This window comes from Diabrotica virgifera, chromosome 5 (assembly GCF_917563875.1).
Source record: "Diabrotica virgifera virgifera chromosome 5, PGI_DIABVI_V3a".
NCBI classification, from domain to species: domain Eukaryota; kingdom Metazoa; phylum Arthropoda; class Insecta; order Coleoptera; family Chrysomelidae; genus Diabrotica; species Diabrotica virgifera.
In genome coordinates this window covers 223919427-223942154 of record NC_065447.1, presented here as the reverse complement: position 1 = coordinate 223942154, position 22728 = coordinate 223919427, and the positions used below count along the sequence as shown (strand labels likewise).

The 22728-nt window shown below is 33.2% G+C and overlaps 1 protein-coding gene across 1 annotated transcript; it reads left to right on the top strand.

Moving 5' to 3' along the window:
* Positions 1 to 887: 887 nt before the first annotated feature.
* Positions 888 to 22728, top strand: LOC114336722 (TBC1 domain family member 23). The gene is made up of 5 exons (XM_050650756.1): positions 888 to 1053; positions 1181 to 1289; positions 15324 to 16338; positions 20456 to 20913; positions 22241 to 22728. Exons 1-5 carry the CDS (start codon positions 1025 to 1027, stop codon positions 22631 to 22633), a joined length of 2004 nt encoding a protein of 667 aa, XP_050506713.1. The 5' UTR covers positions 888 to 1024; the 3' UTR covers positions 22634 to 22728.

Genomic DNA, 22728 nt, shown 5'->3' with positions numbered 1-22728 from the left:
TTAACTGTGATATGTAGTTGTCACAATAGTAATAACTTAGTTGCCCATATAACTAAAGATTTTACTTAAAGTTGTAACATCGTAATGTCAGTCGGGTTAGGGGTCGTTGGCCGAAACAACTGAAAGTCCACTGTGGCAACGTTATATACAGTGCATTTGTTTGTACTGACAACCAATGCGTCGAAAAATTGCTACTTGGGTGTGCTCATAACTGCTTGTCCATTATATCCCCATGTGTCTTCCAAATTCCAAAGTATCCCCACACACGGGGATAGCTTGGTTAGATATGTATTACCTACCTAAGTTGATTACTGCCTCTAATTTACGGGCATTTTTTTTGAAAAAAATGTGACTCGTAAAGTGTGAATAAATAAACTTAAATGATTGCTCTAAACATTAGCCTAACAACCAAAGTGGTAAACTATTTAGTTAAAGAAACAGAAAAGAAAAAAATGTCCAAAGCACCCGCCCCGGTCTCCCCTACTCGTCCAAAATATAAACACATTTTATTAAATTTCCGATTCATGATATTATTTTTGATTCGAAATAAACTTTTTCTCTATAATTCCCTGAATTATATTGATTGCTGATTTTAGATAATTATTGGCATCCTTTCCACTGCCGATTCGCATATTTATTTCAATTTAAAGTAAATATTTTAAAATACATACTGTAGTATATTTTGATTTCAAATTAAATTTAGATATAGGTCAATTGGAATTTATTTCATCTCAAGTAGAGATGGTTTTGCCCAATTAAGCGAAATAAAAAAATAGGACCCCATATCATTTTTTTCTTGACCGCCTATGGTGCCATCTTTTCTTTTCTGGCCCCTTACCTTTAGACAGATCACCCAGATTATGCACTTAGGTTGGTAATGCTGAAAGCAGCTGAAAGGTATTAACTGCAAACTTCACACCATTAAAGTAACTCAGTTGATTTTTGTCAAAATTGACACGTTGTTTTTTTAGAAGAGTAAATAAATTAAGAAATTCTTAAATATTAATAATTTAATTATGATACAATGGCTGGCCCCATGGAAGAGAGTCATTGGTAAGTGAACTTTAAAACGAACATGTCTTTATTTTCCAATTATATAAGATTTAGTAAAATTGGTAAATAGGCCATTTTTCTAAATATGGTTTGTCTATATGGGAAACTAATAGTTTATTTGTTACAGGATTAGTGATCTTGAAAATGCCTTATTAGAGGAATGTTCAGCAACAGACGTCTATTGTATTTGTAAGGGCAAAGCCCTACCAGAAAATTTAAGATCTGATGTGTGGCAGGTAAACTATACTCTAATATGACTCATTATTTATCATATCACAAGGTAAATATTGCAAAATTTACAGTATAAATTATCGGAAATTAAAGGATTACCGAGAAAACAGCTGTGTATGTATGATTTTCTAAGAAACAAATCAAACTCCATCCTCAGATCTATTGCCTTCATTTTCTTACAAATTTTTTGAACTAATTATCAGTAGATTGTATTAACTCATCACCACCATCATCGTAAGTGGCTCAACAATCCGTTGTCAATTTTGGCCTGCTTGCAAAGAAGTAACCACTCCTGTCGATTCCTGGCAACTTCCCTCCATCTTCTGACCCTTAGAATTGTTAGGTCTTCTTCCACATCATCAATCAATCTTCTTCATGGTCATCCTCTACTTCTCGTGCCCTCTGGTTTTGAAAATGTTAATCTCTTTGTGTATTTGTGATATGACATCCTAGCAATGTGTCCAGCCCATCTAATGAATTTCACAATATCTGGATCAGTGTATAACTGATATAGTTCAAAGTTGTATCTTCGACTTCATAGCCCATTTTCATTTACAGCCCCAAAAATCTTTCTACAAATTTTTCTCTCAAATTTCTTTCCATCAGTTGAACGTAACTTGAGAAAGACGATTTTGACTTTAAACTGACGTTCACTAGAAGTTCAGGTTAAACTGGAGTTAAACTCGATATGAGAAATTGGCCCTAAGAGGTTACCAGTATCACTTTAAGTGTTGAAATTTTGGTCAGGTTGGGTTGACCCAATAAATTGTCACAGTGGGCTATTAGTACTAGACTAATAGGCACTAGCTGCATATTTATCTGTCTTTTAGCTTCTACAGAATTTACTATTAGTCAATCGACTTGGAAGTACTCGATTAGACAATTGACTAGGAGCCCTTTGACGTGACTATGCTCCTGACTTGTCCCTATACTCTTTTACTTGGACCATTTCTACGAGTAAACTGTCTTTATATTTACTAATAAAGGTAGTAAGAAACCCTCCAAAAATGGAAGTAATGTAGAGGATACCTCAACTTAGCTAGTGTAAAACCTCTGCAAGGTTCACAGGTAGTTGTTAGTATTCAAGAATGTTCTCCCCCTTTGAGTGATATTTGCTTCAGGATTACCATTTATTTTGATAATTTTTTTGTATTTTCTTTTGGTTAGCAAGATCTTTAGACTTAAACCCTCTGGATTACTTCTTATGGGGCTACTTAAAACAAAAAGTTTACCAAAAATGTCCTTTTAATATATCGATCATCAGTCGACCACAAACCTTAGACCAAAGCGGTCGCATTTCGTCCAGCAAATTTTAAAATATTTTATACTGTAACCGTTAATGTGATTTTAATTATTTTAATGTGTTTTTAATATCATATATTCGAATGACCCGGTACTTGTTTTAAAAATAATAAACTCAGTTTTTATTATTGATAAATTGAAAGTGATTCCAATGACAAAACGGAAAAAACTCTCAGCGAAATGGATTACAATATTACTTCGCCGTTTCAACCGATGCAGCCACAGCCACAGCAGAATTTATACGGAGTTCCAACACCAGCGATGATTCAGCCAGGCCAATTTACAACTCAGCCAGTGGCGTACGCTCCGCAAGTTCAGATCAACAACGACCAACTAGTACAAGGTAACGTTTCATTTCCTCAGGTTTTACCCACACCATATTACCAAACAACACAACAACCCCTATACTTTAGCAATATCCCAGCCTTGCCAAACAAAAATAGCCAAGAAATTAGCCAAGACGAAGAATGGAAAACTGTAGAAAACACTAGGAAAAGAGTCAGACTTAGCCCTGAACACAGAGTAACTAAACAGACCAAAATTAATGACTACTGGCTAAATTCACCTGTTCATACATCAAATCGATTTGAGGAGTTGTCTAACGACGCAGATAACGAAGCAAAAAATGAAGAAGTTCAAACTGAAAGAACTGAGATTCAAACTGAAAAAACCTCAAAACCACCTCCCATATTTGTAAATGGAGTGAAAAATGTGACCCCACTCACCACACTATTAAATAATATAGCCAAAAATGGATACGAAATCAAAGTTTTAAATCACGATCAAGTTAAAATACAACCTAAAGAAAAAGAAAATTATAGTACAATAACTAAAGCTTTAACTGAGAAAAAAACAGAATTCCATACATTTAGGCCTCGTGACGAACGCAGCTTCAGAGTAGTATTAAAAAACATGCATTACTCAGCCAATCTGACAGAATTAAAAGAAGAAATCGAAAAGCTGGGGCACTCGGTAGTAAATATGTGGAACATTAAAAATTACAAAACTAAGCAACCTTTATCAATGTTCTTCATTGACTTAAAATCAGCAGAAAATAATAAAACAATTTACGACGTTGAACACTTGCTAAACTACAAAATTAAATTTGAACCACCATACACAAGGAGGGAAATTCCACAGTGCAGTAGATGTCAAAGATATGCGCATACAAAAAAATACTGTCAACATAGGCCCAGATGTGTAAAATGCACCGGAGATCATGCTACTGAACACTGTACAAGAAAAGAAAGATCTGACGATGTTCAGTGCATTCTTTGCGAAGGAAACCACCCGGCAAATTATAAAGGATGTACTATATATAAGGAACTGCAGAAAAAAACATATCCAACCCTACGGCAAAAACAACCTACAACCCCACTAACGAGTAATATTGGAAGAACCATCAATCCAGGCATTAGCTACTCACAAGCAGTAACAAACCAACTACCTCAAGCAAGCACATCTCAGAATACTTTGCAAGCACCAAATTTAACGCATCCTACTCCTGCTAACGACCTGTCTGAACTAAAATCGATGTTTAAAGGATTTGCGGAACAACTGTCCACACTGCTAAACCTCCTAACGATAGTCGTCAATAATTTAACAAAATGAATAAGTTACTAAAAATTGCACTTTGGAACGCCAACGGGCTTGCCAAACATTGTCTTGAGGTAAAAACTTTCATCATTAGTCACGAAATTGATATAATGTTAATATCAGAAACTCACTTCACAAGTAGAAGCTACTTTAAAATACCTAACTACACAACTTACAATACTAGACACCCAGATGGTACAGCCCATGGTGGAACTGCTATTATAATCAAAAACAATATCAAACACTATGAGACTAATGACTTTAAAAAAGACTACTTGCAGGCTACTAACATAGTTATTGAAGATTGGCATGGCTCACTAACAATCTCTGCAGTCTATTGCCCACCAATACACAAGATAAAAAAAGAACAATTTGAAGAATTTTTTAAAACATTGGGTAACAGATTCCTGGCTGGAGGAGATTACAACTCTAAACATACACATTGGGGATCAAGATTAATCACCCCAAAAGGACGACAGCTTCTAGCGGCTATGAATAGTAACAACTACTCGTATATTTCCAGTGGTGAACCTACTTATTGGCCAACCGACGTGAACAAAATACCCGATCTACTTGACTTCTGCATAACAAAGGGAATTCCAAAAAGATCGCAAAGAATTGAATCTTGCTTTGACCTTTCCTCGGATCACTCGCCTGTATTAATCACGATAAGTACTGAACTTGTTGAGGTACAGCTACCACCGAAACTGGACAACAAATATACGGATTGGGAAAGGTTTCGGCGGGTGATTGAGGACAACCTAAACCTAAACATACCTTTAAAAACAAACTATGAAATAGATGAAGCCATACAAAATTTTAACGTAATTATACAGGAAGCAATCTGGCAAACAACACCCCTAAAAAACACGACGCTCATGAAACAAGAGCTACCAAACATAATCAGACAAAAAATCAAAGAAAAACGATATTTAAGAAAAACATGGCAAAGAACGCACGCGCCTCAGGACAAAACCAGACTCAACCAGGCTACACTTCAACTTAAAACTCTCCTAAATAACTACAAAAACGATGGGATTAAAGAATATCTTAGCAACCTATCAGCAACAGAAATTACAGACTATTCTCTATGGAAGGCTACGAAAAAATTTAAACGACCTCAATCAAGCAACCCTCCTATTCGCGCAGAAAACGGCGAATGGGCCAAAAGCAATAAAGAAAAATCAGAAGTGTTTGCAAAATATCTCACAGACGTCTTTCAACCTTTCCCTGCTGAGAATAATCAAAACTTTGAAGCATCCATCCAACAATTTTTAGAATTTCCATACCAGTTAGAACTTCCACCGGAAAAGTTTAAGGTATATGAAGTGATCAAAATAATACAAAATCTTAAATCGAAAAAGTCCCCAGGCTTCGATCTTATATCCAGTAAAATTATTAAACAACTACCCAGGAAAGGAATTGTGTACCTCACTCAATTATTCAATGCAGTATTAAGAACCGCATATTTCCCTCTCCTCTGGAAAGTCGCAAAAATTATACTAATTCCCAAACCAGGAAAGCCGCTGGAAAATGTCAAATCATATCGACCCATAAGCTTACTGCCGATAGTGTCAAAGATCCTAGAAAAACTGATACTCTCAAGAATTCAACCACTCCTATCAGATCGAGAACTAATCCCTGCACACCAGTTTGGATTCAGATCCCAACACGCAACCATAGAACAGGTTCATCGGATATGCAGAACTGTTAATCAAGCATTGGAAGACAAAATGTACTGCACTGCCGCTTTTCTAGACATCTCGCAAGCATTCGATAAAGTCTGGCACACAGGCCTTCTATACAAATTAAAAAATATGCTTCCTCTCACTCACTTCCTAATTTTAAAATCCTACCTCCATAACCGTTACTTTTTTGTACAACATAGAGATGAGTGCACGTCTCTATTTCCAGTTGGATCTGGAGTTCCACAGGGCAGTGTTCTGGGGCCAGTGTTATACCTATTGTACACAGCAGACTTACCAACAAACTTTCAAACCACTACAGCTACATATGCAGACGACACAGCAGTGATGTCAGTACATCAGGACCCACGGATAGCTTCTCAACTTCTGCAAACCAGCCTCAACAAAATGCAAACTTGGTTAAAACGGTGGCGTTTTCAAACAAATGAAACAAAGTCGGTTCATATTACCTTCACAAACCGTAAAGGTCACTGCCCGCCTGTATATATCAACAACCACCAACTAAAACAGCAAGCAACAGTCAAATACCTTGGAATGCATCTAGACCAAAGATTAAACTGGAGAACACACATTTTTATGAAGCGTAAACAACTTGGTCTCAAATTACACAATCTTTACTGGCTGATTGGTCACAAATCATCACTTTCGATGAAAAATAAAGTACTTGTCTACAAAGCAATTTTGAAGCCAATATGGACTTACGGGATCCAACTTTGGGGTACTGCATCAAACTCCAATATCGAAATCTTGGAGAGGTTCCAGTCGAAGGTTCTTCGAATAATCACAAATGCCCCATGGTATGTTGCAAATATTATTATTAGACGCGATCTAGAAATTTCAACAGTAAAAGAAGAAATTACCAACTTTGCACAGAAATACGAAGACAGACTGGCACAACATCCAAATGTACTAGCCAGAAACCTGATGAGCCAACCAGTCAGACGGAGACTTAGACGAAATACACCTAGTGATTTACCATCGCGATTTTAGTTATATGTGCCGTAATTCCCAGAGACAAACAATTTTATATCTATGTAAAATATTTGTAAAGAAAATGATTATTGAATCATTTTCTCCAAGTCACCTACACTAGTGGTCACAACATTTACTTATTGTAACTTGTTTTACAGATTGTAAATAAATTAGGACGTTAAATAAAAAAAAAAAAAAAAAAAATTTGGAGAGGATTCATAATTTCTGAAGCATGTTAGGAAGTTATTCCCAATATGATAACGAATATGATAAACAAATCATCAAATGTATGGAAAGAGATATGAGAAATGATGGAAATGGAGAATGTATAGTGTTGGAAAATTCTCCAGAATGAAAAATCGGAGAATATTCTCGATATGGAGAATTTTCTGAGAATGAACCCCATGACGCACTTAAGAATATTGTTGAAGATTAAAAATAGGGTTTTAAAAATCATGATCTTATATACAAAATTATGAGATGAAACAACAGTGTTCTGTGTATATAAAAAAATAGAAAAACAACAGAAAACACAAAATTTCTTTGATAAAAAAATGAAATTTTCTTATTAACAGCAAATAATAATCAATGTGGTATGATAAAAGATGAGACCTCAGATTCAGAATCTATTTCTATCATTAGCTCATCTTAGTCATCTACAATCTGCATCTCAATGTACTGATAAGTTGTGGGATTTTGTTTTTCACGAGTTGCCAGCTCAGTCATGGATTGGTCTCCATCTAACAATTTTAAATTGTGAGCAATAAAAGTTACCTTACGAGCCCATTCAGCAGTGAGCTGGTTTCTTTTAGAGGAATGGATAAAAAAACCATAAGTACTGAAAAGTCGCTGCACTGGATGAAGGCATGCTTAATATATCAACTACTATTTTAGTTAATTTTGTTCCGAAACATGTACCTTTTCACCATATGATTAAGTCTAGTTTCAATTGATTTTACAACGTATGGTTTTCCAAAAAATCCCTCCTTAGACAGATAAAGTGCCAAATCTGCCATTATTTCAGCAGACTCATCACCATATTTTAAAGTTGCTAAATTATCTACAAACTCAGTTTCCCCAACTTGTTCTTCTCTGCTTAAATGAACACCATTCTAAATATTTGCACGTTAATATTGCACCAAAACAATAAATATTGACACTGTAAACACCCTTGCTAGTGGTTCATGGGATTGGCAAAAACAATATATCTACATATTTTTTAAATTATAATAATGTGACCCATATCTAGTTTTAATTTTTGTTTCGGTTTTTGAAAATGTAGAAAATTTTTGCCGAGAATATTCTCGAGAGAATTTTCTGGCCGAGAATATTCTAGAGAATATTCTCTTCTAACATCACTAAGAATGTATAGAAAGAGTGGGCCATGTGGAGGTTATAAATATTATTATTATAACAATCCAATACTAATTTTAACTATTTAGAATGGGAAATAAGCCACAATATTATTAAAAAATGATTTTTATTAACGTTTCGACGCCCAAATCGGGTGCCGTTGTCAAAATACAAAATACTATTAATATAAACAAAAATGTTGTTGCTTAGTAAAAAAATTCTTCTAATAATTTATTTAATTTGACTCATTTATATCGGCAATTCAGATACCGTAATTTCGGGTGACTTTGACTCACTTTTGAAGTTTAAATGTAGATTTCAGTTTTTGTATACATAAAAGTATGTTTCTTTATTTATGTGTATTTGAGTCTATAACTACTCTTTTAGAAAAATTACACGAAAACACAAAGAAGCGCTTCCTTTATTATAAAAAAAATAAAAATGTGGTGTGCAAAGTCACCCGCTAGTGTCGGGTGACTTTGTCTCAAGCTACATTTTATATTTATTCTCTGTGATTATTATTGTTTGGGCTAAAGTGACCCTACCAGATGAATCAGAAACAAACAATTTGTTAGGTGAAAAAAAAAATTATTTAAATTTCAAACAAAGGAAACTAAAACTAACATGAAACTTTACATAGGACCCTAGGTTAACAAAAAACACCATTTCTTAACAAAAAATGAACAATAAAATGATTTACAAGCTTTTTTTTAAATCTGGAAAGAAATATCGGTTATCTCCAAGTTCCAATGGCTCAGTGAAATCAACATTAGCCAAGTGGTAGGATTTTCTTACGGGGATTTCGAGCCATTGCCATAAACTTCTTTCACCCAGTACCATTACTTTTACCCAGTACTCCGAATTCTATTGCAGCTTTTCTTTGAGATAGAACTCCATTTCTGATAGCTTCTAGAGCTCTTTCGACTGTGTCTGCCGTGTAATTTCCATAATTTCTACTACCAGCAACACATTTGTAATTGGAGGGCATCTAAAAAAAATTAAAGTTACTTACGTCGTTAATGCTATAAAGTTAATAAACCCTGCAGTTGTTACAAGGCTAAATGCAAATTTAAAAGCAGCATTTACTTACTTTAATTTAATATAGAAGCAACCAACGACCAAAATCCAACAATCAACAAACTGGGACAAAGTCACCCGAAAACCGTTAAATTTTGTAGCACCTTGCAAAATAATTTCCGACCGTCTTACTGTCTATGTTTAAACTGAAATAACGATGTACGGAGGTTAAAAATTCACAGATTTTTAATATGCCACTATGCAATTAATCATACTTTTGGAAGTAATATTGGTCGCCAACCAATTTTTGCAGTCAAAAAATCTTATGTGGAATGACCAAATTTTAGAAATTCGGTTTTTTCGTAACATAACAAGTATTAGCATAATTTATTAAAATTTTCAAACAGTTCATATGGTACTGATGGCGCGGTACAATGAAATTTACTTGATAATTTATTGTACAAATGCCCTAGTTACTAAAAAATCTTTTTCCCAAAATGAGCCAAAGTCACCCTGGCGGGCCAAAGTCACCCGAAATTACGGTACATATGATACATTTTAAAGTAGAAGACTTTAAAATGATATTGCCAATATTTATGAGTTGCGTTCCTGGGACGACTTTACTGAAAGATAGTTCATTCGATTACATGAAATCAACCCCAACTCAAGAATATCCGTCACAAAAAAATCATAGCATGTGATCTGTCTTTAAAAAGACAACCACATGCAACGGTGACATTAAAATTCTCGCGTTAGAGATCTCATAGTAAATCACGAGGGAAAACCAGGAAAAACCTCGTGATACTATCCCGACATCGTAAGTATTTGGTCTTACATTTAATTTACTCTCAAAATTAATACCAAATTCTGACTTTACTATAATTTTGTTTAAATTATAAATAATATCAATAATACATGGGTATATAAGTAATACTCAAATATAAAATATGTACTAACTCGACTATTGACTTACTAATTGTGTAAATAGAGTAAATTAAATTGTGTAAATACTAATTGTGTAAAAAGAGTAAATTAAATGTAAGACCAAATACTTACGATGTCGGGATAGTATCACGAGGTTTTTCCTGGTTTTCCCTCGTGATTTACTATGAGATCTCTAACGCGAGAATTTTAATGTCACCGTTGCATGTGGTTGTCTTTTTAAAGACAGATCACATGCTATGATTTTTTTGTGATGGATATTTTTGAGTTGGGGTTGATTTCATGTAATCGAATGAACTATCTTTCAGTAAAGTCGTCCCAGGAACGCAACTCATAAATATTGGCAATATCATTTTAAAGTCTTCTACTTTAAAATGTATTATATGTATCTGAATTGCCGATATAAATGAGTCAAATTAAATAAATTATTAGAAGAATTTTTTTACTAAGCAACAACATTTTTGTTTATATTAATAGTATTTTGTATTTTGACAACGGCACCCGATTTGGGCGTCGAAACGTTAATAAAAATCATTTTTTAATAATATTGTGGCTTATTTCCCATTCTAAATAGTTAAAATTGTAAAAATGCCACAAGAAAATAGCTTCAGAACAACAATCCAATACTGTTATAAATATTACTTATTATTACTTATTATACTAGTTAACTTTTTATATTCTGTTAAATTTGCACAATGAATTATTGATTGAAATGCATCAGTTATGCAAACAGAACTAATGAACTGAAAGGTTATCATGTCTTTAAATAAAAAAGTTTTCTAAATGAGACAGACAAAATATTTAATAACATACATAAATGTATTGCTGTAATATATATTAATAATAATAATAACTGATGACATTAGAAGACTTACATCAATCAAAAATCAAAGACTGACATCAAATAAGTTTTTTTGTTTAATATCATTTATTGATCAAAAATGCGCTTTTTACCAACTGTTGGTTTTAATTTTAATGTGATATTTGTTAAAAACAAAAACAATAATTCTATTAATGGATGAGTTTTTAGGAGAATAATTTCTTGTCAATGAATTTAAGTAGCTAATCGACTTAATGATTTTTAAGTGCCCACTTTTTAAATGAGAAAAGTATGCTTATGTTTTGGCACAGCTGCTGTGTTACTTACTTACTTACTTTACCATGGCTTTACACAGCATACTTTGTTTGTCGTTTACCACATCCCAATGACTATTTCTTCTTGTCTTATATATCTTCTTTGGTGTCTTTTCCATTGCTGTTTTTATTTGTCTGTTCCATTGCAATCTAGGATGCCCTCTTTTCCTCCTATTTGGTTTCAATTTCAAAGTTTTTAGCGGTATTCTTGTCTTGTCCATTCTTTGCATATGTCCATACCAGAGTAATTTTCGTTTTATCATTTTTGACACATTTTTGATACACAGATGATGTATCGCCTATTTCCTTACAAATATTGTGGTCTTTTTTGTTTCCCTTTTTATGTATGGAGCTTAAGTTGCCCATTTTCCATTCCTTTGGTATTATTCTATCAAATTCTTGTATTAAGGCCGACGAGTGAGTTTTAGCAGTTCTGCAGGTATGTCTCCACAGACAGTTGCTCTGTCATTTTTCATCCTTTTTAGCACATTTCTTATGCGAAATTTTCTTAGCAGAAAATGGAATTAATCTGTAATGGGATTTAATTTATATTAGCAGAACTTATATCACAATCAAAATATAATTTATGCCTGGTTGCACCAACAAATCTTAAGATCCAGCTTAGCCCAGCTCAGTGTGTAGATAGGGCCGCTTTAATCCTGGCATACGTTGTACCATAATTTTCAATTCTTATCAATCCAATCCATTGTGATCTAAGACTCAATGGTGCAACACATATATTTTGTAAGCTGAGTTTAACCCATTAGCGCCCACGATATCTGATTTTAAGAATTAGTATATATTTTACATTAGGTATTTATTGGTAATATTATTCGTAACAAAACTTCAATGTAACTATATTTGAAAAAATTAGAATTACTTAGATATAGATATGTACCCAAATGAGTACACTGGGCACTACAGCGCCTTAACAAATAATGTAACAGAAAAAATTAATTTAAATGAAAAGTTTTAAAACAGTCTCTCTTAATTCAAAGAGTTATATTACACTTTTCACAACTCCATCTGGCTCTTTGATGACGCTGAGCACACCTTAATTGTTCAATAATTTTTATTGGAAAGTGTCCTCTTTCATGTTTCCTAACAATAGGCAGAATATTTCCGGAAGGTCTTGATTTCATAAACATTGATTTGGCATTATAGCCTAAATAAATTTTATTTAAGTCTTGTCATTCATGTTAAATGATTTCAAACTTTTCATTCGACCCTGATGTTCCTACCATACTATTATTTGTACAAGTTTTTGTCCATTGCGGGCCTAAACAATTTTGTTCTTTAGGTAGATATACTTATTTTGTTTGTTAACTGCAGTGTCAAAGGTACATCTTCGTTAGTCTTTGTCTTCATCTGAAGAGCAATGAAATTCAATTTCTTCTTTAGGTAGTGTCAAATTTCCTTCTATAAGGTTACCATCCTCAATGTCTTCCTCATCTGTTAGCTTATTTGAGTCTGGAGAAATAATAACAATATCCACCTCAGACCGCGAATTAGAAGCAAAAAATATATTCTAAAGCTGAAGTTAAACCTTCGTATTTATTCTCATAGAAATTTCGAACACTAAAATTCTCAAAATCATGTACAGATGCCATATGCCAAAATATCAAAAATTCTCCCATATGCCCATTGTACTCTTATGAATACACCTAATTTTATCAACCAATAAATCACGTTATAATTAAAATTCTGAAATATTAGTCACTTAAGCCCTTTACTAAACTTATTATAAACTAACGTAAACCATTTGATGGTGAAAAGGAGTAAATGAGAGAAACTTACTGTAAAGGGCCTAGCCGGGTAAGATGATGAAAACTGCCCCCAACTCGATTCGAATTCCATATAGGTCACCGTTTAGAATATATAGTGAAACTCACTTTCTGAAATTTTTAGCCCCCTAGGTGGTCATGTGACCCACCTAGAGCCTAATTAGAGTTTTTATGTTTTTATTTTTTATCTCAGCCGCATCGAGAACTAGCGAAAAACTTTAAATAAAAAAGTTGTAAGCTTTAAAAAGTTCTGTCCGAAATTTTTTTTTTATTTTTGGCGGGGAATTTAAATTTTAGAACGATTTTAAAATTTTAAATGAGTATAAAAAATAACTAAGACATTCGTTTTCACGAAAAAAATATATAACGTGTATTTTTGCATAATGTTTCACCATGAATTTTTTCAAATTTTTAAAATTGGTGAAACGCACCTTTAAAAATAAAAAACCGCATTTTTTCGTTTTTTGATACAATTTTATACATGTTTTTCAAAAAAGGTAACACCGTCACTAGAATAGGTAAAAAACTAAAAAATAATTGGGGTTTGCTTAATAAAAATTTTTTGTAACGCCATCCATTTTCAAGATACAGGGCGTTGAAGAAAACAAAATTTTACACATTTTTTACGATTTTGCCGAAACTACTGGCAACATTGTAATAAAACTTGACGGGTTTTAAGAGGTAGTTATTGCATGTTTTGACATACAATTAAGGATTTGATATTCATCATTGGCGCGCATAGGGGTAATGGTCTGAACTTTTCAAAGAAAAAAAGATAGTACGCCACTGACATATTTCAAACTAACCTAACAATCATTTTTGAATTCCTCGTTCAATTTCCGATAAAAAAAACTATCTTCTCATTTCTTCATACGACGCGCCGTTTTGCTGCAAAAAATAAAATATCTTAACGCTTCCAAAGTATTCGAATTAGTTTTTATAATGGATGTATGAGTTTATGTAGATGTACAAACTACTATAAGTTCGAATATGTACTTTGTAAGGGTTAAGATGTTTTATTTTTTGAATAAAAATGGCGCGTCGTATGAAAAAATAGGAAGATAGATTTTTTGTCACAAATTGAACGAGGAATTCAAAAACGATTGTTAATTTGAAATATGTCAGTGGCGTAGTATCTTTTTTCTTTAAAGAGTTCAGACCATTACTCCTATGCGCGCCAGTGATAAATATAAAATTCTTAATTGTATGTCAAAAAATACACAACAACTACCTCTTAAAACTCGCCAAATTTTATTACAATGTTGTCAATAGTTTCGGCAAAATCATAAAAAATGTGTAAAATTTTGTTTTCTTCAACGCCCTGTATCTTGAAAATGGATGGCATTACAAACAATTTTTATTAAGCAAACCCCAATTATTTTTCAGTTTTTCACCTATTCTAGTGACGGTGTTACCTTTTTTGAAAAATATGTATAAAATTGTATCAAAAAACAAAAAAAAAAACGAAAAAATGCGGTTTTTTATTTTTAATGGTACGTTTCACCAATTTTAAAAATTTGAAAAAATTCATGCTGAAACATTATGCAAAAATACACGTTATATATTTTTTTCGTGAAAACGAATGTCTTAGTTATTTTTTTATACTCATTTAAAATTTTAAAATCGTTCTAAAATTTAAATTTCCCGCCAAAAATTAAAAAAAAAAATTCGGACAGAACTTTTTAAAGCTTACAACTTTTTTATTTAAAGTTTTTCGCTAGTCCTCGATGCGGCTGAGATAAAAAATAAAAACATAAAAACCCTAATTAGGCTCTAGGTGGGTCACATGACCACATAGGGGGCTAAAAATTTAAGAAAGTGAGTTTCACTATATATGCTAAACGGTGACCTATATGGAATTCGAATCGAGTTGGTGGCAGTTTTCATCATCTTACCCGGCTAGGTCCTTTACAACGTCGATGTCGACGAAATAAAAAAACGCATTTGTTGACTTCATAAACAATAAATCAAAACTAACAAACCAGCTGAATCATTCAACGAAATCTATTAAGGTTGTCTTCTTAAGGGTATTTAGTTTACTGTAATTACTAAGAATTGCAACTATTTTATTGTATGCGGCACTAGTATGTCAAAATAGCAGCTGTACTTAAATGAGTACAGTGGGCGCTAATGGGTTAAGGCAAATTTTAAGCTTAAGATATGTTGGTGCAATTAGGCATTAATATTTTTGCTAAATCAAAAGTTGCAAGATTATATTTTTAAAATGTTTCAGATATGCTTAGATGTGAGGGACAAAGGGAACCAGTTAGACCATTTTAATGAAGTATTCGACCTGCCAAATCAAACTGTACTTAGGGAAGACTGTGCGACTTTTGTAGCAAAACTAGGAAACGAAGAGGATGATAGACTTTCTGTTATTTCAGACTTGGAATCAATTATAACGTTTTATTGCAAAAGCAGAAATATTCAGTATGTTAAGAACAACGGTTGGTTGGAGTTGTTGGCTCCTATTTTAACGCTGAAAACACCAAAGTCTACAACTTATAATTTGTTCGAAGCAATAATAGATACTTACGTACCCCAGAGTAGTAAAACCGATGCCCACGCCTTTCATGTTTTAAGATTATTATTACTTTATCACGATCCAGAATTATGTTCTTTCTTGGATACAAAAAGAATAACACCAGAGCAGTATTGTCTTTCGTGGTTTCAATCTCTTTTTGCAGCCACTTGCAACTTAGAAGTGGTTATCAATATGTGGGACTTCTATTTCCAACAGTCGGATCCATTTTTCATATTTTTTCTATCGCTGATAATGGTCGTTAATGCAAGAGATCAAATAATCTCCATGAACGACGAAAACCGAGATAAAATAATTGCTAGTCTTAATAACATGCCATGCGGTCTTGAAGCTGATGATGTATCTGATTTTTGCACGTTAGCACAATATTACGCACTAAAAACCCCAGTTTCTTTTAGAAATGATCTTATGCAGAGCATTTACAGTGGAAAAGGCGATAGTGTTGCAATCGTTTCACAAGCTTTATGTCTCCCAGTTACAGTACACGAATTAGTCGAAAATACCACCCATGAAACAATCAATGTTGATGCTGTTAGATTCTTTTTAGTCGATTGTAGACCTATAGAACATTATAATGCTGGGCACTTGCCTACTGCCTTCCACTTAGATTGTAATTTAATGTTGTCAGAACCTAGTGCTTTTGCGACCGCTGTTCAAGGATTACTTAGTGCACAAAGGCAGGCTTTACTACATAAGTCACATGCTGGTAAGTAGATTTTGCCAAATTAAGTTTTGTTATTGGTTATTTTAATTATTCGAGAATTTGATGCAAGTTCGTTAAATTCTGACAGGTTACTATTTTGATATAACTTTACCTCTATCATAATCACAGATTGCTATAATTTTGCCGACCTTGACCGTCGCTTGAAATACATAGTTCTGCACTACTACATTCAAATTCAAACCATACTCTTCAGTTATTAGGCAAGGATATCCTTTTTCTTCCCACATTTCACTTTCCTCAAATTTTGCCTTGCATAATGAGTTGTAATAGTGAGTATTTTTTGCCCTCTCATCACATGTCCTAAGTTTTCATCTTTTGATAGTTAGTGTTAAGCGTTATGATCTCAGCTTTATTTCCTATCCTTCTAGTAACTTACTCTTTTGATACTTTTTGAATCCATGATATTCGTAGGATTCCTCTATAAAACCAAAATTCAAATACTCTGGGCTAATTAGCAAAATACAAGGAAAAGTTATTTACCAGCAATTTTATTACTGGAATCGAATCTTATGATTCTATATATTAATAATATAGGTATGCAAAGTCCGCAGGTAGTGTGCTACTTTTTTTATAAACAAAATAGCGCCCGAAAATCTATAACTTAAAACCAAAAACACCCAAATAAAAATTCACCGTAATTAAATTCTGCATAGAGACGTGTTTTTCCCGATTTACTTCGACGAAAATTTTCCCCGAAAAATGAGGGTTTTTCCAACAAAATCTTTAATTTTCAACTCAAATTTTAGATAAGTAATTGTTTATCAATAATTAAATAAATTGGTAATATAAAAGCTCTTTTCGTATAGATGATAATTCCAGAAGCTGATGGAAATTGAATGAACAGTTTAGCAACAATTGAATCGTTAATTAAACATTTACGGTCGCTATAATAACCACAATAAATATGATACCTACATAAGAATAACTATGATTTTTGTATAAAAAGACACTAATTAATATAATAATAATTAATAAAAAGACCTATCCAATGTACTTTACAAAATTGAAATTGGACTATTTAAGCGACCTCAGGAATATTTTAAAATTATAAACAATTTTTTGGCTTCTAAACAAATAGAATATCTCGGGAAATATTAAATTAAATTAAATCATGAAAACGGTATTGGAAAAAAAGCGGCAGGACGCTTCTTAAGAAAAAAAAGGTTTAATTGTGATGAGTGGTTCCTGAGATACAAACGGTCAAAGTTGACTGGCATTTACGTCAAAGATATAAACAGTAGGATCATAATTTTCGAACCATCACCTTTTTATTTTTGTCCTCTTTCTCCACACCAATTTTCATATCTTTAAAATACTCATATATAACATATATTATTATAATAAAAACTATCGATATTACGAGTGAAAATTGCCAAAAATAGAAAAATTCCAATCAAAAATTAGGTTGGAGAAAATGTAATCTCAACGTTCAAAATCGGTATACGTTAAAAAAATGCATTTTCTCGGCTTCCCATGGAGCAATTTTCTTCATTCTTTTTTTGTTCCCAAGTAACTCGAGTAGAGCCATCTAACTAACGCATTATTAAATGTCAAGCTTGCTTTTGTTTTGTTATAATAATTAATTTATTTATAAGAAAAGAAAACTACATATTTTTTCCAGTTGTAGACTTTTTTTAGATAAACTTACTACAAGTGTACCTTTTAACGTTAAAAACACAAACATTCTCATTTGAAAGCTGTAATATTGTATAATTATCTAAACAATATTTATTTAAACAAATTAAAAATTTTTGTTATAGTAAATAAATAAATTTATTATAACAAAACAAAAGCAACTTTGACATTTAATACGTCCCGGATACATCGCTGTAGGAAGGCTTTTAGGCATGCTGACTCAAGTGCCATACTGCCTAGGAAATCTTCTTAGTCATCCTAACGATTGTTTAAAATACCGAACTTGCAATTATTTTACTCTCATTTTATCAAAAAATAGTTTTTTATACATTTCATATTATGTACCTAGTTCTAATACGGTAGGCGGCAAAATAAACACTATCTACTGAAATTCGTATGCCTCAAATATGTGTAATGTGTATGTGTCATGTGAGTGGTTTCCGAACGTTGTTATAACGTATTTGAATGTCGTGATAATGTTAGGTGTTTCAGAATGGTTCTCAGTTTTGCAGAAAAAAAATTTATGGTGGAGTAGGTACTATTTTTGGTCATACTAAAAAGGTCACGAAAACGGTCCAAGCTTAAAATCAACAATGGTTTCAAAGGAAGGGACAACCTGTCACACTGCCAGGGAGTCTCTTTGAATACTGCGCGATCATTTTGGGAGTTGCCACTCACCAGAACTAACGCCACCAGATGCGTACATATGAGGAATGCTGAAGGAGTCAGACAGATCCACCGTCTGCCATTTCGGAATTGCGGACTAGAATTAAAGATTTTTTCGTGCCAGAGGCAGTGGCGGATCTAGAAAGGACCTCGCAGAAACCTTATGGGAAATGGCTCTCTGTCAAATACTCTGAAACTTAGGGTTCTGGTAGTCCTTGATGTGTAGAACAAATGACTCAATGGGCGCATAGCTCCAAAAAATCATGGTTTTAAGATATAAGCCTCTGAAGTTATAGGTACAGTGAGGACGTTTGAGTTGAAATAAATTCATTTTCTCGAGAACGGGTGACTCTGGAGATAAATTACCAATTAGGTCGATTTTTATTTTTAAATTATAATTTTTTGGCATATATATCATACTAGTGACGTCATCCATCTGGGCGTGATGACGCAATCGATTAGTTTTTTAAATAAGAATAGAAGTCGTGTGATAGCTCATTTGAAAGGCTATTCAGCTCTTTATCCATTAATATAAACTCTAACATAATTATTTATACAGGCTGCCCAAACATTTTTTTTAATTAAATTAATTGAGACAAAAAGAAGAATGTATATAATTTATTTAAATCGAAATACATTTTACTGTCGTCCGAAAACAGGAAAAAATGTTCATTTGATAAATAAATATTGTTTTTCGCTTAAATTCAATATTAAAGCTGCCACCCACCTGCCTCTTAGCAGTTTGAACATTTAAGTTAAGCGAAAAGCAATGTTTATTTTTCAAATTAACATTTTTTTCTGTTTTCTGACAGCAGTAAAATGTATTTCGAATTAAATAAATTATACATTCTTCTTTTTGTTTCAACTAATTTCATTAAAAATTTTTTTTGAGCATCCTGTATAAATAATTATGTTAATACTTATATCAGTGAATAGAGAATTGAATAACCTTTCAAATGAGCTGTCACCCTTATTTAAAAAAATCATCGATTGCGTCATCACGCCCAGATGGATGACGTCGCTAGTATGATATATATGCAAAAAATTATAATTTAAAAATAAAAATCGACCTGATTCGTAATTTATCTCCAGAGTCGCCCATTCTCGAGAAAATGAATTTATCCCAACTCAAACGTCCTCACTGTAACTATAACTTCAGAGGCTTATATCTTGAAACCATGATTTTTTGGAGCTACGCGCCCATTGAGTCTTTTGTTCTACACATTAAGGACTACCAGAACCAAAAGTTTCAGAGCATTTGACAGAGCGAGCCATTTCCCATAAGGTTTCTGTGGGGTCCTTTGCCTTGGGAGGAGAAATTTACCTTAGGGGGAACTTCCAATGAAAAACCAAACAAAAGACAAAAACATAGTCAGATTACATAAAAGACATAAATAATAACTTTAGGCATTAAGTTCCATTAATTTTCCCATTTAACGTGTTTATTGGGTTGCATTTGTCTTTCTGTGGTTTCGGTTTCATGTCAGCTAATATATTTTTATGTTTGAACAATTTTTTTTCTTTAATTTTGGACCTTGTTAGGGGGAGAAATTTCCTAATTATCCCTCCCCGTAGATCCGCCACTGGCCAGAGGACATCTTTAACATCAGTTTTATCGAAAACGTGCGTCGTCGTGAATAATGTTTGCAATGCTATATCATGTATACTCTATACTAGATGTATAAATAATAATAAACATTTCAATATCCATTTCAGTACTGTTTATTTTGCTGCATACTGTACATATTTTATTAAAAGCCTAAAGAACGACAATTTATTACATGTTTTAATTTTGTAGGAGGTGAACACTTGTGTTTCCTGGGTTCTGGCAGAAACGAAGAAGACCAATACACTCATATGGTAGTTGCGTCGTTTCTTCAAAAGCATACACAATACGTTTCGCTACTGATGGGTGGCTACATAGCTGTGCACAACTATTTCTCAGACAACGTCGATGATTTCCTTCAAGATCACAACCCCAAGAGCTGCATCGTGTGTGCTCCTACATACGCTTCAAAAATGCTGCAGTCTAGTCAAAAACCATCACAGTCGAACGACCTGTTTGGTAAAATTTCAGCGGCCATGAAATCAAAATCTGCTGAGGTCAAAGGGAGGCTGATAGATTATATTGTTAACCCCAATGGTAGTCCAGTGCCCGAGAGGCATGTGTCTAGTACTGATAAAATAGGCAAGAGGTACAGGGATGTTGCACCAGTGTTTAGTATTGATGATGATCACGATAACGTAGCAAATGAGGTAAGATAATGATTTGTTATATTTATAATTTTCTTTGCTTTTATCTCTACTTCTCAAATTGATTAATCTCGTCTACACCTAAAACTAGATGTAATTCATTTATAAATATGTATTTCCCAAAATGTGTACTGATCGTTACATGATCTTCCACTTCTAAATCCTTGTTGTTCATCCGATATATTTATGCACGCCATTATTTTCTCCATAAGTATTTTTGTTGTGAGTTTCAGTATAGTGCTCAGTAAATTTATCGCTCTATAGTTACTGGGGTCTGCCCTATCACCTTTCTTAAATAACGCTATCATTTGAGTGGTTCTCCATTCTTCTGGAATTCTTCCTGTATTTATTATTTTACTTATAAGGATATTCAGTTCTTTGTGAAGTCTATCTCCTCCGTATTTTAAAAGTTCATTAGCTATTCCATCTTTCCCAGGAGCTTTTTTTTCATCTTTTTTAAGGCGTTCTTTATATCATCCTCTTTAATTTCTGTTTTCTCATCCGATTCTAATCCTGGTGTTTCCAGTTCTTTGTGATTAGCTGTTTGATAGAGGTTTTTTAGGTAAGTTGTCCATGTATTTGTATCAATATGTTTTACTTCTACCAATTCCTTCATTTCTGCTCTTTGACCTCTTATCATTTTCCACATTTCCTTTTGCATCCCATAAAAGTCGTGCTCCATCTCTTTTGAAAATGCTTCCCAATGTTCTGTTTTTTTCCTTCTTACTATTGAGTTTAATTCATTTCGTACTCTTTTATATTCTTCATATGTTTGCCTCGTTCTTTTGGACTTGTATTCTAGGTAGATTTTCTTTTTTTCTAGGCATTTTATTTTTATTTCTTCACAGAACCGTGGAGTTCTCCTTTTCATTCGTATATGTTTACTTGTCTTACGTTCTCCCAAGTGTTTCCGTTGCTGCCATTTTGATATTATCTCTGATCTTCCTCCAACTTTCTTCTATGTCTTCATCCGGTGTAATGTAGTTTTCATTCAGTACTTTTTGCAGTCTTCTCTGGTATAGATCTCGTGTTGACAAGTCTCGTAGCTGTTCTACCTTTATTCTTGTCTTACATCCAACAGGGTCTTCTTTCCTGTTTCTTTGTAGCTATATTCTGCTTTTTCCAAGTACTAGGTTGTGATCGCTTCCAATATTAGCTGCACTTAAACATCGTATGTCTAGTACTTGAGAGTGGTGGATGTTTCTGTTTGTCATTATATCATCAATAACGGATCTGTGTCCTCTTGTATTTTGGAATGTATATTTTTGTTGATCTTTGTGTATATTTTTGTTGATTTTGAATAAGGAATTAATATTATTTATTATTTCAGTACGTTGGCCCTGAAGACAAACAAGAGATGGTGCAAATTCAGGCCTACCTAAAACAATCAGACGTCATCGAGCACTTCCCGTGTCAGGAAGTGAAACTGAATGGATTTATGTACAAGAGTCATTTGATTGTTACCAGAACCGAATTAATCGTATTACGAGAAATCCCGAATATCAAAGGTGCTGCAGAAGTCATCGTAAAACGGCCTCTGTCGGCAATAGTGAAAATCACCGCTAGAAAACGCCATCCCGAATTAATCACATTCAAGTATGGCGTACCCGATGGCGAGAATTTGAAAATATCGGACATGGATAGGTTTCTTATACCGAATGCGGATAAAGCAACGAAAGTAGTGTCTGATCAAATTCTTAATCAATTAAAAGCTAAAGAGTGACCTTTTTAGAATAAGCAAAACTTCTTAAATATTTGTTAATGTGCATTATGACTTAAATAATTTAATATATTCTAAAGTATTTTAACTGTGTTAAA